We start from the raw sequence: 15,926 nt of genomic DNA, 5'->3' as shown, positions 1-15,926 counted from the left end.
CAATTTCATATTTTGGATCTTCACGATAATTTGATATTCGTATCACAGCTTAGTACTTGTCAAGTTTAGTTTGATATCCAATAAAAACATCTTATGTTAACGCGTTCACTTCATATACTGCATGTCCGTACTCTTGCATATGCCCTCTTCTTTCCAACACTACGACCTATCATTCATTCTTCTCTTCTCCCTCATCCAAAAAGCCCTTAACACAAAGACCATCACCAGCATACTTACATCCAACGCCAGATTCCAGCTATAACCGATCAAGTACCGTGGAGCATCGACCGTTTTCCAGACACTGTCCACATTGAATTAGCCAATGATTCCAAGCCAACCATTAATCCACCAAAGAAAAAGGGGGGGGGGCACCTACAACAATGGAATCCACGCCCCAAACGCATTCCCAACGGTATTCATCGCACTAATAACCAGTGCCCTTTCCTCTGCATTCCCCGCACAGATCTCATTCGCCCAGGCATACACAATCGCGGCAATGCCATTTGCCGTCCCGGAGAGGAAGAAAGCAAAGAACTTCAATCCCACCGGAACGGACCAGATAGCTAGCACAATACAGGCGAAGATGTTCAGCAGAGCGGTGATGGCAATCAAGCTGACTTTTGTGTTGTAGATGTCAGAGATCACGCCGTTAGTGATCGACGCGATGATAGTCACGGCGGGCGAAACGGTGGTGATCGTATTAATCGACTCAACGGAGTATAATTGCGATTTCAGCCAGAGAGAGAGGCCGCTGTTTGAGCTGACACCATCGGCCTGGGAGAAGAAGAATGCGAAGAGTATGAGGATCCACAGACGCCAACCTTTCAGGATTTTGAGGATCCGGGGAATCGTGAATGGTGCTCGGGGCTCGAGGTTCTCCGACTTCATCCGTTCTTGGGCGAGTGCAATCTCATCGGGGCTGAGGAATCGAGATTCGCAGTTATCCGGGGTGCTTGGGAGAAGGAAGAAGCCTAGAATGGCGATGGGGATGGTGCATGCGAAGCCTAACATTCCGTAGCAGTCAGTTGCCTCGCTTTCCAAGTCGATACGCTTATCAAATTGGGGAAGAACCAACAGATGATGTACAGCCATCTCCACCCCTCAATTCCATACCGTCCGTCTAGTCTTGCGTATGCGCCGGCCTGGATATATCCCGAACTCATGCTCCCAACTTGGCTCGACACGAAGAAGATGGCTCCGCGGCGCGCGAGTTCGGATCGTTTATACCAGCTCCCAAGGTACCATTGTACAGCGGGGAAGAAGAAGCCACCTAGAGCGCCGACGAAGAAGCGTAGGGCGTAGAGCGTCGTCACGCTGGTTGCTTTGTACTGGGCCAGCGTGAACACGCCCCAGAGGAGGTCGGCGGTTGGAAGGAAGATGTTGATTGGGGTGCGGGTCATCTATAGGGCTTGGAGTGTTTGGGTTAGCCCCTTCTGTGTGGTTCTGTGCATTAGTTTGGCTTGTGGATAGTAGTAGGAAGACGAACGAGAAGCGTCAACGGAATTTGCATCGTGATGAATCCAACCCTAATTAGGCGTCAGTATTGCAGCTCGAATTCACACTACCCTCCTAGGAGAGACATGTGAGTAGATAGAACAGGAGAATTACATGTAGACCGTATTCAAATAATTGAGCTCATTACCCCATAATTCCAAGTCCTCTTTCATCCCACTCACGTAGGCCGTGCTCGTCGCCGATGAATCCAGCACCTTGGCCCAATGTGCCAGAAACAAGAACACGATAATTAGCCCATCGAGCTTCAGTATGAGACGTCTTTCGGCCGGCGTGTCACTGGGCGAGAAATACTGATACCACTTTTGTTTAGTCCCGGTCTCCGCATTGTGGGGTTGTGCCCAGGGCGAGGCTTCTTTCGTCGAAATATTCGATGTCACTTTCTCCGAAACAGCAGGTTCGGCTGCCTGAGGAGATTTTTCTATCGCGTGTGACATCTTCCCTTTCTGTGTCTTATCGGGCATCTTTGAGGTTGAATTCATGGCGGGGTTTTCATTTGGTTCTGGACTTTTATGAGCACGCCATTGGTAGTGGGGATGGCGATTAGATTGACCTAAGGTCCTGCATGGAGACCTTGGCTTTTCTGAATGTTATCGAGCTGCCCTCACGTACATGAGATTTCAAATATATTCATTAAATTACATATGTATATCCGTCATCGCGTTTCCAGACCCCCTCTAACCCACCTTTTACCAAGCCATTCCAACCTAACGCCTTACCTTGTACATCTAATCAGACTACATATAAGAGCGATACCCATCGGCGAAATCAAACTCTTTCATGATGAATCGCCGACCCACCCTTGACTGAATCCCCAACAACCACCTCATCCATCGTCTCGATGCGTTTCGACTCCGCCTCGACGAACTCCTGTGGCCGTTTCCGCTGCGTCAACGACCTGTTCCCGCACACGATGGGCGATTTATGACGAATGAAGATCTCATCCATATCTTCGAGCGTACGACGCGAGGTTTCGGGATACAGTAAGTAAATCAGGGGGAAGTAGGCCCAGACGATTATAGCGAACACTATTCATTGCATGAGCAATCGGTCCCTTCGCGAGGATTGAAGAGACGGAAGAAAGAGGGAGACTTACTCAGGTAGAATCGCCAGTGGATATTATCCACACCGACTTTGGTGAACTGCGTGACGATGAAACCACCCATCCAGTTCGTGGCTGTGGCGGCTGCCGCGCCGCGGGTGCGCCATCCCAGGGAGTTGACCTCAGAGTTGTAGACCCAGGGTACTTTGGCGAAGCTGGTGCCGTAGAAGAAGTAGTAGAGGAAGAACATAGCCGTGGTGACGCGGCCGAGCTAGAGCTGTTAGTTAGTTCTTATTACTATAACAGGGGGTAGGTAGGTGACATCGACTTACGAGGCGCTCGCGTGACGGGTCGTCCGCGGCTACTTTGAGGCAGATAGACGCGATAAGATAGCATGAACCCATGGTTAGGGAACCGTAGAGCATCATCCTGCATGGTTAGCTTCAGGCAAAGTGGCATATAGACAGGGATCGGAATCCTTACTTGCGACGGCCGAAGCGATCGATGATAAGCAGACAGCAGAAGGCGGCTACCAAATAGACCGTCGCGTTGATACCAGTCAACAGACGACTTTCTTCTTCATCGAGACCCACGCTCTGCTGCAATAAGGTTGGCAGGTAGTATCCCAGCGCATTGACACCGCTGAACTGCTGCATGAACTGTGTTCCGCAAGAGAGCAGCAGGCGGCGCAGCGTCTGCGTTTTATCGCGACACAGCAACACGTCCATCGTGGGCACGCGATCCTTACGTTCCACCTGCAGCGCTGATTGGATGGAAAGAAATTCCGCCGACACATCGGCGTCGTGGATATCCTTACCTTTGCCCTGTAATCGGGCCAGCACTTGCAGCGCTTCGTCGGGCCGGTCCTGTAGAAGGAGCCACCGCGGGGACTCCGGAATCAAGACCAGCGCCATTGCTACGATGAGGGGGAATATGAGTTGGAAGCCCAGCGGAAACCGCCATTGCAGCGCCTCGCCCTGGAAATACAGCCCGTAATTCATCCAGTTGGCGAGACAGAAGGCCGCCGTGTTACAGAGGGACCCGACGACCACGAGCTTGCCGCGGACGTTGGGCTTCGAGCATTCGGCCTGGTAGACCGGACAGGTCGAAGAGGTCAGACCCATTCCGAAGCCGTTGATGACACGGCCGATAATCATCTGCGGCAGATGCCACGCGACGACCTGCAGAATCGCTCCGATCACATTACAAGCCAGACCCAGCGCGACGGTCTTTTTCCGACCGAGCTTATCGCCGAGGGTGAAGGCGAAGATGGCACCAAAGAAAGCGCCGAGCTGCAGTTGGCCCAAAATCGCACCGTCAGCACTTATTTTCTACCAGTATGATCGTGTTGTGGGTGTCTAGGGAAGCAGTGGGTCCTGCGGGGAAATTCATCGCTCACGGAAAAGCAGCTCGAGGTGATGCCGGAGATGTCAGCATCGTCGGTCTCCGGGAAGTGTTTCTTGAAATCGGCTGAAATTAACACTCCGGAGAACACACCCTGGTCATAACCGAACCACGCCATGGAGCTGTATCATTCGTCCGTCAGACAATCCGGTGGCGGCCAAGCCCCCCAGGGGACCAATTTAGGATAGATGAAAGAGCAAACATACCAGGCATTCGCGATAGTAACCATGCTAATGAGCCATCGCCCACTAAGGCGGGCCGAAAGGTCGAGGCCAGCCATTTGGGGATGGTGAGAGCTTCCTAGCGACCAGGGTAGGGAGAAGACAGCAACCACGAGTGGATTCTCTGTGTCATTCAAGTTCAAGTGGACCAGGCGAGGAATTCCTCCGAAGTATATATACTTTTCTTCTCGTTGTCGGGTAGAATCGTCACTCTGGCCAGCCAGAGGAAGGGGACAATGCTTCAACACCCGAAGCTGATGGGATGAATGGATCAAGAGATAGATTGACTGAGTCCGGGGTAAGCTGGTGAGGTCCACTCCTGAGAGAGAAATGAGGAGAAAATGGATCCTTCTCCTCTTTCCCCCTCCGGTCTAGTGCCCAGTCCCGTGATTGCCCCGTGGGGGGAGGCGGCAGATCTGCCCGCTGCCCGGCGCGGATAAGCGGCAGCGGGGATGCCGAGGAACCGATAAGTTGATACTGTGAGTTACTTGATAACAACCGGTGTTGTTGACTTCGTTTCTTCACATTCAACCGATTTCCCGCCTCCTCGCTTCCTCCTCGCATACAACCATCAGCTCACCATGACCAAGCTGATTCTGGTCACCGGTGCGACCGGCTTCATTGGCGCCCACATCGTCGATGCGCTGCTATCTCGCGGCCTACGGGTACGCGGGGCAACGCGCTCGCTGGAAAAAGGCAACGCCATGATCCAAGCTCGACCGCAGTATGCCAAGCAGCTGGAGTTTGTACAAATCGATGACTTTGAGAAGCCCGGTGGTCTGGTAGAGGCCGTCCAAGGCGTAGATGGTGTGATCCATACTGCCAGCGTGAGTGCAATCCATCGACCATCCGATCCCCTCACCCACTATAATTACCCCTCTCCAAGCCAAATCGCGGAAGCGGAACTAAAATCCGCACTCTCAACATAACAGCCATTCACCTACGACACGACGGATAACGAGAAAGAATTGATCCGACCCGCCATCAACGGCGTGCGCGCCATCGTCGAGGCCGCCTCCACGAACCCACAAATTCACCGAATCGTGCTCACCTCATCCTTCGCTTCCATCATCGACGTCAACCGCAAGGGCCCGCCGTATTTCACACTCACCGCAGCGGACTGGAATCCGCTGACATACGAGGAGGCCGCGGACCCAGCGACCAGCGCGGTCGTCGCTTACCGGGGGTCGAAGAAATTCGCCGAGCTGGAGGCATGGACGTACGTGAAGGAACAAAAACCCGCATTTGACCTGGTAGCCTTGTGTCCGCCCATGACGTTTGGCCCGGTGGTGCACCCCGTGCCGAGCGTGGACCGGCTGAACGAGTCCAATGCCATGCTATGGAAGATCGCGAGCGGGGCGAACCCACTGCCCGTGTCGCGGGTGCCGTTCTGGATCGACGTCCGGGATCTGGCTGTCGCGCATGTCGAGGCGTTGTTGAAACCAGGGGTCGGGAATCGTCGTTATGCTCCTGCGTCGTCAGAGCGGTTTTCATATGGGCTTGCGGCTAGTATCATGGCGGAGGGGTTTGAGTCGCTCAAGGGGAAGGTGACGTTGGAGGATCAGGTGCTTGATGAGAGTTACGGGTTGGATGGTGAGACGGCGGCAAAGGAGTTGGGGTACTCGTATCGGACTTTCCGAGAGACGGTCAGGGATCTAGTGGCACAGGCGATCCAGATGAGCCAAACATCCTAGTCATGATTGATAGACAAACTCTAAATAAATCATTATTCTAACGGCGGTGTGTCTAAATTCTATCTAAACACCATTTACAACCAAGCATCCATCGCATCTATACTTAAATCTCCCTTCTATCATGCCTTCACCGATCGGATTGAGCGAAACGTTCGGTGTTAATCAAATAATCTCTGAAGCCACCAATGCATCCAAAGCAGCCCCCAGCTCGTCCCTGTATTATTTCGCGTTGATGTTTCACACATATCAGTGTCACAAAGAGCTTCCCCAGCGAATTGGGGCCAATATCACTGATTGGCCGGCTGGTTGAATGGTTGTCGGTCCAGAGCGCTCCACGTACTATAAGCAACCTCCTATTTTGGCGGGTAAATAAATCCCCCCTCTTGTCTACTTGTCTTAGGGCCAACAATCTTGGTCTAGATCAAAAGGACGTCATGCCAGTCGGTGACAGCTGATACAGAATCGTGTCCGTGCCATGGAAAAGTTCAAGCCACCGAGAGCGCCTGTCGAATGATTGACACCGGGCCATGCCACTGAGATCATCACACCCTGAATCAGGGTCCCTGAGCACCCTAACTCAACAGAGCTCTCTGTATACCACGCTATCCGAGCATCTCGATCAGCTCGTGGAGATAACCGCATAGATCAGTTACTTGATAACGTTCTGTCAAGCAGCGGGGGGAAGCGGCAGCCCCACCGCGGAACCTGCCCGTGCGCCATGTGGGGCCGATGGTGGTTCGTGGGAGATTCGACCATCGCGAGGTCAGGCTGTGCTGTTTGTGTTCCACGTGGGGTAGCACCGAGAGGTACAAACGGAGCTTAATTTCCCGTTCATTTAAGAATCTTTACACCTCGCCTTTGGGCCAAGCTCATCTGTTCAACACTTTTCAAGTTCTTGCGTCCTGTCCCTTCTGGTCAAGTCGCTGCGGTTAAATCTTGCATAATGGGCTCCCATCAAGTCACAGAGCACGATGTTAAGATCACATCGTTCGAGATCGTGGATTTGCGGTTTCCCACCAGTTTAGATGGCGTTGGGTCGGATGCGATGCACAAGGGTACAAATGGATCTCATCCGTATATCCGGCTCAAGACAAACAAGGACGAGTTGGTCGGGGAGGGAATTGTAAGGACAACCAGTCCACCCAAGCTCCGTGGAAATTTCCATGCAAGGCTAACTTGGTATTGAATAGGCATTCAGCAATGGACGAGGAAGCGAGCTTATCTGTCTGGCGCTCGACATTTTCGCCAGGCGTGTGGTAGGCAAGACGATGCATGAACTCACTCGGAATATGGGAAAGACCTGGCGGTACATGGTTTCGGACTCGCAATATCGATGGGTTGGTCCTGAAAAAAGCATCACACACTTGGCAGTGGCGGGAGTTCTGAACGCGGTCTGGGACTTGTGGGGCAAGATTCTGGACAAGCCCGTCTGGAAGATTGTCTGCGATATGAACCCCGAGGAGATTGTTCGGTGTATTGACTTCCGATATATCACCGACGTGATAACGCCGGAGGAGAGCATCGAGATGCTGAAGAAAACACAAATGGGCAAAGAAGATCGCATGCAAGAAGCGTTTAAAAACACAGCAGTGCCCGCATACACCACGTCACCGGGGTGGTTGGCCTTCTCTGGCGATCGTATGCGAGAGGTTCTTGAAGAGACCATTGCCGCCGGATACACCGTATTCAAATTCAAAGTTGGTACCAGCGTTGCGGCTGATCGGGAGAGATTATCGGCTGTCAGAGAGGTATTGGGGTACGACAAGGGACACCAGATTATGATCGATGCCAACCAGGTAAGGCGTGGCCGCTAAGATTGCTTACTCCATTGTTGCTAATTTATGTTGAAGGTTTGGAGTGTCCCGCAAGCGATCGAGTACATGAAGCAGCTAGTAGAATTCAAGCCGGTATTTATTGAGGAGCCCACAAATCCTGACGATGTCCTCGGTCACGCTGCAATCCGCAAGGCTCTCAAGCCTTACGGAGTCGGTGTGGCTACCGGTGAGGCTGCCCAGAACCGTGTGACCTTCAAGCAGCTCCTTCAGGCCGAGGCCACCGACGTTTGTCAGATCGATGCTGTCCGACTCGGCAGTGTCAATGAGTGTCTTGTAAGTGGCATTGATGTACCAATCGACGACATGCTGGAACTAACTGATACTCAGGCGGTCATGCTCATGGCCCTGAAATTCGACGTCCCGTGTGTGCCTCATAATGGTGCCATGGGCTTGACTGAATTGACCTCACACCTGAGCACCATTGATTACATCGCTATCAGCGGGCGCAAATCGATGCTGGAGATGGCTGACAGCCACCGTGAGAATTTGCGCCATCCCTCGCAGATCAAAGACGCACATTATGTCACCCCTCTGGCACCTGGTTATTCGACCGGATACACCGAAGAGGCGCTGGAGAAATACACATACCCCAATGGCAGCTTTTGGAGAAGCGACATTGGGCTTGAGATTATCGCTCAGCCCACTGGAGACGAATTGTGAATGATGGTTTGTGCATTTACGGCGTTTTGGACTGCCCGGTTTAGCTCTTTGGTCACTCACCACCGCACCATTTCCCATTCAATGAGCATGATTGAGATGACGGCTTAAACGCGCGATAGCAATCGCTGCTTTCTTTGTATATCCTCCAGAATTATAATAACAGCTTCGAGACTGGAAAATGCCCAGGGACGTATGTTATCGATCGCCCGTTGTTGAAGCTCGTCAATGTCGGGAACGAAATGCCGCAAATCGGCGCTTAAGGAAGCGAGCGTGAGAACCACGATGGCACCCAGTGTTCTTTCTTCTTGTCAGTACGCCCAGAGAGTCTAAATTTTGATCAATCTGCACTTACGATAGCGCAAATGTCCAAGTGTATTGGCTTGGGTGGGCCATGACCTGCGAAGTGTTGTGGATATAGTACCGGCAGCTCTCGATGCAAACACCCGCCTTCTCGACCATTGTCTCTGTTGTTCCTCCAACTCCATGTGTGGCTATATACAACACAAATGGTCGGTAAATGATGTGCCGGGCAGCGAAATACCGAATTCGGAGGATCGCCTCGCGGGGGTTTGTGGGGTTGAGGGGGATCCCCATTCCTAGGACTGGGCGAAAGGCTTCTGGGATCGAAGAATGCCACATTTTGAGCTGCTCGTGTAGCTCATCCGACACATTGATCATGGAGGAAACGTCTTCGATTGAGAATTCGTCCGGAGTCATCAGAGTGGTGGATGAAAGTGTTAATAGATGCATCTTGCTGGGATACAGTGAGTTGTGAATTCGATTGAGCAGTCGACGAACGGATATTTCTGCCAAATAGCAAGTTGATTGCATCAAACCGAGATTCGAACATCTAGGAAGGCTAACTTCGTCGGTCAGCTGTTGCAGACCGCTTCGTGGCAGCTCCAACTCTGCTAGTCGGTCACATTCCACGAGGAAACAGGACCAAAAGAGACGGATGATACTCTCACGCCAATTTGGTCCTTCTTCCCGCGCATCCATTCTGCATTCGTGTCAGCCTTTGTCTACTTCTCCCTATTACCGTCAGATTTGCTCCCATACTTACCCTGACAGTTTAAACTGAAGAATTGTAGACGCCGAGTAAATCAGTCTCCAGCTCTGCAGTGGCCGGACGATGTATGCAAAATATACACTGGCGAGAACCAAGGCCTGCGGTAGTAGAAGATTATACGAAAACGACCAAGACGACTGCGATATGAGTGTGGGCAGTGCATGTTGCATGTACTCCATGCCCGGAGGCGATAGTTTGAATTCCGGGGCCTTGAGAGGTGAAGCAGCGACTGCTCCGAGAGCTAGCACAACCATACAGAGCGCAGACTGAACACTAGGGTCGGGACCTATTTCCAAAAATCGATTATACATCTCCTCGAATTCAGCCTGCTCCAAGATTGGGTGGTTTGGATGAGCCAACGTGAAGAATGTCGATACTAGTTCGTCGGCTACTTCTCGTCTAATACTGATCTGCGGCCTAGGCTTGGACAATTGCTCGAATGATAGCTCTGGTGGCAACTGACTCCTTGATTCCAGCAAGAAGAACAGATCCGGGGGGTATTCACCAATCAGTGCTTTCATGGACGGCAAGCTCAGCAGGTAGCTGGAGGATGTCTTGTGTTTGACTGGAATTGTCAAAGGAGGCAACTTCGCTAACTCCGACTGCACATCCAGCCCTGGAAACGGCCATGAAGCGGATGCGACGGCTCCTGTGGATTGCACTCCAGTCATCGGAACGGACGCCTGGCTTTGTGGGGTAGCCGCATTATGGTTATGAGAATAAGAAGCGTTCGACCCGTTTGAAAGCGCGGATAATTTTTCAGACTGGCTCTCGAGAATGGATTCGATATCTTTTAGGCGACTGAGGATTTCCCGAGTCCCCCCGGAAGTGTCGATTCTATACGGTACAAGGTGAGAATCAATGTGTCAACTGCGGGGCGCGGCTATCGACCCACCTCTGGGATGGCAAGTCATCGTAGTGACATTCGACTTCTAGTTCGGAGCAAGTGGAACACGAGGGCTTCTGAGCATCACATCTTCGCTTACTATTTATTGCTTTAGCTCACGACAAACAAACCCGACCAGTGCTGGCGGAGGGGGGCTTGGAAGGGATGATTGCAATTGCGGCTTACCGGCTGCGACAAAAATTGCAGGCCAACGCCACACGTTTCCTGCTAAAGCTCATTCTCGAGACCGCACCAACAAGGGGCACTCTGTACAATCAAGGCATAATAAGAACGCCGCTGACAAGGGGGCTGGGAGAGGGAAAATAGAGGCGCACAGTGAAGTGACGGGACGGGCCTCGGGGAAATCTGGGGAAGCGGAGGGTGTCAGCTGACGCCTAGCCGGAGGGAGTTAGAGCCGCTTAGAAAGCACCCATAGCGTGATCTAGTCCCAAAGGAGACAGCCCTGTAGAGAGGGTCCTCTGGATCTATCAACTATTTATCAGTATCAACCACGGGCCATTTCGGCACATCTAGTGCCAATGCCACCATGATTTCCCGTGTGGATGGCTTAGCGCTACATGCATGTTACACCTACGTCATCCCACCAAGCAATCAGAAGCTTGACAGCTGGCTAGGCCCGCTAACGTTAGGAGATGGTCGAAAAGAGAATATCAGCCCATCTGTTATTGGCTGACACGCAATAACATTGTCCTTATTCTTGTTGGTGAGTAGCCTTTGTTCATGCATTTGGTACCTGAGAGTTGTATATCTCAACCTAGATTGTCTTGGCCTCCCAAACGTACTATATATTTCTGCCACCACCTACGGGGAAAGCTCGTGTATCACATCACCCTGCAGCAGTGACGACGAGCAACTGTCCTATTTATCCATGTTCAACCCATACCTCCATGAGACACCTTACAGAATTGTGTCTGCAGTGTAAGGCCAACAGTCTGCGATCTTTCCGTCATCCTGGATTGAAAGGACGACAGACCCCTCTCCTCTCAGAGGATTGCCCTCCCAGACAACAATATCTCCACTATAAAGCTTGTTTTCTCTATGATGCTCCCTTGCTGACCGAAGACCCAAAATATCTTCAATGTTGGTGGAGACAAGGGCAATAGCTTCTTCATCACTCAGGTCCGCATACTTACCGGCCCATCGAGCTTCTTGCGCCAAGCCATGAATAGCCGAGTCGCTCCGAACTGCCAGGCCCAGTTTGACACCAGCGTCTATTAAAATCTTGGCGGGACTTTCGCTCAGGGGTGGGCCTATCAGAATGTTCCTCTTCTCCCAGTTGTCGGGGGCACCATGGTTTCCAGTGAGGATTACTGGGATGCCTGCATCTGCCAATGGCTTGGCGACCTGATAGTGTTGCCGGTTTAGTACAAAGGCATTATGAAGAAAGGTCGGGAGTGGGCAGTGATTTCTTACCAAAGCAGCTCCATGACCACCGTGGATGACCAAATTGACCGAAGAGTATTCACGTTTAATCAGGATCAGTTGAGCGATATCATCCTGGGCGAAGAGTGTTAGATCGCCTTCGAGTTGGCCAAAACAAAGAAAGTAGGAACATCATGAATACCTCATTAAACACTCGGACGACTACAGGCAGTGATCCATTTGCAGCCTGAGCATAGATTCCCTGGTTATCAGTGCCGTCCTGCAGGCCCTTTTCTAGTATCTGACGGAGGCGCTCAATCTCAGAAGAGATGGTCGGCGTGCTGTCGTCTGGAAGAAGACAAACTGATATCAGTATTATGAGAAATATTATAAACGGATTGATAAATATTCCATACCTTTAGCCGATTGACCAATTGCCAGGTGAAGAGCAACGTTATCTTTCCAAACACCTCCTTCCAGAATTGTGGCTGTTTCGCTAGTCCGTATTCCGACGCTGACTCCGTCAATGATGCCAGAGCCGTGTGGAGGCGTGACTGCTTTTGTGACACCGCCGATCTGAGCTCTCGTGAATGCTCTTCCATGAAGATGCACACCATATTTGGCGAAATGGACATTCTTCTGTTCGTTGAGTATATCTCCACTTTTTGCTGTTCCGTCGCCAGTGGACCCCTCAGATGGGATTGCTTGTATTCCGAGATTAGTGGCAAATGCCACAAGACCCGGCGTTATATAGCCATTGTTCAGTGTGATATGGAAGACTTCGTCATCCTTGTAATAGGAAGTACATGCCGATTCCTTATCGAAACATGCAATCCTGTCATTCTCAATGAACAGAACGAGATCTTGTGCAGACTGGCCAGCATGGTTGGGGATTCCAACCAGAGAGTTTTTGATTCCGGTGATAAGCACGGATTCATGGACTCTTGCACAAACTTCCACTTTCTCAGTGTCCGAAACAAATGGTCGCACCACCGGCGCTTCCTGATCAGACAAATCAGTTGTCTTTTGGAGCAATTCCTTAATGGCATCATCATTTTCCAAGAGAGCACGGCCGTCGATGAACACTTCAAGAGGAGTCGCGCCGACCTCCAGCGGATGATCATCCCAGATTACCAGATCCGCGTCGTATCCAGGGCGAACGTATCCAATACGGTGATCTTGCTGGATTGATCGAGCAGGCACTGATGTCACAGACTGAAGTGACTTCTTCTCAGATAGACCATATGAGTGAGCAACGGCTGCCTGGTGACTATAACTGGGTCAGAAAATGAAAGACGGGCGACCTAACAAGTCTTATACTTACATAAGGTCTTTGGCATAGTTTCCTTCTCCAGTATGATCCTGTGTATCGTATTAACCGAGCGACATTCTCTCAATAAATTTCAACAAGAGCTTACTGATTTTAGAGCAACTTTAACTCCATGATCGTCTAGGATCTTCGGGCCTCTCAAATTGGCTCCGTACGCCTCTGCCTTGAAAAGTGCATTCTCAGCAAACGTGGCAATCGTAATGTTCCTGATGTCGTCAGTCATCGGTAGGCACTTAGAAGATGTAGATACTAACTCTTCTAGATGCTTAAGAAGTTCGGGTACCTGCCATGCCTCAAGTGCGTGGTGGAAAGCGCGAGGATGAACACCAAACTCATGCAGCACCGCAGCCATGCGCTCGAAGTCTTCCGGCTCATAACAGTGCACGTTGACATTCAGCTCGCCTCTCAAAAGCGCCAGAAGGGTCTCGTAGTCGAACGATTCAGGTCGCTTTCCTTCTTTCTCAATAAAACTCGATATATGATGACTTTGCGCGAAAGGAATGTCCTCAATGGCAAATGCAGCGTCGCACCAGGCAGATTGACTTTCAAGCAGCTGTCGTGCTTTATCGAGTTTTTCGCGCAAGAGCCACGCCACGCCAAGTCTGGTATTGCCATAGACACCCTTCGGATTCTCCCCACAAGCCATCTTGAGGTATCTCTGCCGATCGCCTTCTGGGCGGCCATCTTCTAGAAGCAGCTCTTCAACAACAGGCTCACCGTTTGGCCCTGGACGCGGTAAATTCTTGACAAGATAGGCTTCGCCGCCGACGATGTTCGCTGAGCCCGGTAGAACCAGCGATGAGGTAACGCCGCCAGATGCGATAATCTTTATCGCCGGGTCGTAAGGTTTGAAGCCATCGAGAGCACGCACGAATGGCGTGATTGGCCCTAAGAGTGGGCGCTCATTCACGTCACTGGTCGAGGGCAGCTTCGGAAATGGAAGCAAGAGGTGATGAGAGTGCATATCAACCAGACCAGGTGTAATGAATCGCCCATTCACATTGATCACACGGGCATCTTTGGGCACTGGGTTGTTTAAATCGGTGGGAAGGACAGCCCGGATGATGCCAGCGTCGAAGATGATATCAACAAACTCATCACGGGTCGAGTCTCCATCAAACAAAGTGCCATTTTGGATAAGGATGGCTTGTTTCTGCCCGGATATCGGGTTCCATCGTGGGTTAAATCGATCTCCCGATGCTGTGTGTTGTCTTTGTTTGCGGTCCCGAATCTCATGACATTTGTGTAGGCCATCCAAAAAGTCTCTCCTGGGAGCCACCAACGCCGGGGTAAGGATTTTGCTGGACGATCCAAAATTAAACAGAGCGACACATGCAATTAATATTATTGCAGCAATAGGTCGACGCCAGCGCCGCAGCAAGCGAGATCGCGATCGCTGGGGATAGTCATATTCCACCAGCAGGCCGCCCTTGGTAGCCGATGCCATCCTCAAGTCTCCAGACCAGCAATTCTCGGGATTTGCTCTGTGAATGGAAGATCTTGGCCAGAGAGAATCAGACAGCTTAAATCTTCTGATTGAAATATTCCCGGGTGTGACTTATCTATCAGGTGGTAAGCGCCCTAGGCGTTTGCGCGACTGTGGGTCGGAAATACGTCAGTGTTGGTGTTCGGCCATCGCCCTCATTCATCCCTTGCAGCTTAGCCGCCGGTCTTAAGACAGACAATCTCCGTCAATGCAGTCGGTGTCATGTTGAATCCATACGACAATCGAAATTCCTGATTAACAAACTTGATTGGCAGAACAATGTTAAAATTGAGTTTCGTCTACCTTCTTTACCACGCAGTTCATGTTCACGGCTTCATTGTGTCCGAAGACTCCTACCGTTGGTGGGTATTTTGTCATGCCTCTGGTGGGTTTAACGTCTTCTAGTGAAAATGAATTGTTTCTCGATAGTACTAAGCACGCCATATATGTGAGAATGATAACAGGATTTAGCGATAGCATCAGAAAAGAGACCTAATTAAAAGTAGACCCTCACGATAGGAAACAACTCAACAATCGAGTGATAGATAAATGTCTTTGTTGTAAAGATCTTGACATACATCATGATAATGATACTTCGAGAATTACTTTTATGACGTCAATGAAAACCCCGGGCCGGAAAATGGGTTTGAACAGGCTCCCTGCATTGCAATCGAAGTCGAGAATTATCCCAATGGCGATAATCATTCCTTTAGAACCTGATTTCCATACGTCCGAATAGAGAGAACTACAGCAGTTTTCCCCTCTCGTATCCTTTAGAGAGGTTCCAATACTAAACACCGACAAAACACACACCAGTACATGTCATGCAATGAATCAAGCGCTCAAAGAACAATTGATCCGAAAACGCTTCACCTACGGAGATCCAATCCGAGTGCACTTCATGGACCTGCTGGTCATGAACAAAGCCCTTCAGATAGCATCCAGTAAATCCGAGTTTTGGTATAGATGGATGACATCCATGCAAGCCATGCAGGCCATCCAGTGTCTAGCTACGAGTTGTGTCAATTATATCGCTTTTCTTATGATTTCCACTTGCACTTAGGTATGTCACCTCCTGCGGGATCTCATTATCTTAGTCTGACATGTCTGGTTTATCGGCAGTCAGCATATATATGACACGTACAGGTTTGGCTCTCGAGAACAGATGATGACTACTATCTGTAAATCGATACATAGAGCTACTCCGGGGCTTCAAATTATCCTATGCTTTATTTTGTCTCCTAGCAGTTTCATCTAATACGGTGGCATCGCCTAGTTTCGTATATCAAGTTTCTATTGGTGTTAGTCAAGATCATATCTGAATTGTGTATTTCTCGACGATTACATATTATGTGGATCAAATTTTCGTGCTGTCCCTAAAAACAGCCTAACATTATAATCGTC

The 15,926-nt window shown here is 50.6% G+C and overlaps 4 protein-coding genes across 4 annotated transcripts; 2 read left to right on the top strand and 2 right to left on the bottom strand.

Moving 5' to 3' along the window:
• Positions 1–372: 372 nt before the first annotated feature.
• KD926_000626 (putative sugar transporter) lies at positions 373–4,238 on the bottom strand (the record flags this gene model as incomplete). The annotated part of the gene is made up of 10 exons (XM_053104428.1): positions 373–1,004; positions 1,076–1,400; positions 1,487–1,526; positions 1,609–2,014; positions 2,313–2,540; positions 2,609–2,825; positions 2,887–2,983; positions 3,038–3,885; positions 3,954–4,080; positions 4,165–4,238. The coding sequence occupies 10 exons, from the start codon at positions 4,236–4,238 to the stop codon at positions 373–375; spliced, it is 2,994 nt and encodes a 997-aa protein (XP_052952320.1).
• Positions 4,239–4,760: 522 nt separating this feature from the next.
• KD926_000625 (NAD(P)-binding protein) lies at positions 4,761–5,873 on the top strand (the record flags this gene model as incomplete). The annotated part of the gene is made up of 2 exons (XM_053104427.1): positions 4,761–5,006; positions 5,112–5,873. The coding sequence occupies 2 exons, from the start codon at positions 4,761–4,763 to the stop codon at positions 5,871–5,873; spliced, it is 1,008 nt and encodes a 335-aa protein (XP_052952319.1).
• A 943-nt stretch (positions 5,874–6,816) lies between these two features.
• KD926_000624 (enolase C-terminal domain-like protein) lies at positions 6,817–8,368 on the top strand (the record flags this gene model as incomplete). Its single annotated transcript, XM_053104426.1, has 4 exons — positions 6,817–6,996; positions 7,064–7,669; positions 7,724–7,981; positions 8,036–8,368. 4 exons carry the CDS (start codon positions 6,817–6,819, stop codon positions 8,366–8,368), a joined length of 1,377 nt encoding a protein of 458 aa, XP_052952318.1.
• A 104-nt stretch (positions 8,369–8,472) lies between these two features.
• Positions 8,473–14,483, bottom strand: KD926_000623 (uncharacterized protein; the record flags this gene model as incomplete). The annotated part of the gene is made up of 11 exons (XM_053104425.1): positions 8,473–8,665; positions 8,721–9,368; positions 9,432–10,274; positions 10,659–10,718; positions 11,246–11,688; positions 11,758–11,841; positions 11,909–12,069; positions 12,123–12,976; positions 13,031–13,068; positions 13,125–13,242; positions 13,291–14,483. The coding sequence occupies 11 exons, from the start codon at positions 14,481–14,483 to the stop codon at positions 8,473–8,475; spliced, it is 4,635 nt and encodes a 1,544-aa protein (XP_052952317.1).
• Between the last annotated feature and the right edge of the window lie 1,443 nt (positions 14,484–15,926).

Source organism: Aspergillus affinis, assembly GCF_023601865.1.
Source record: "Aspergillus affinis strain CMG 70 chromosome Unknown NODE_111_length_120642_cov_87_870800, whole genome shotgun sequence".
NCBI lineage: Eukaryota > Fungi > Ascomycota > Eurotiomycetes > Eurotiales > Aspergillaceae > Aspergillus > Aspergillus affinis.
The sequence above is the reverse complement of the archived record's forward strand: the minus strand, read 5'-3'. Positions and strand labels throughout refer to the sequence as shown.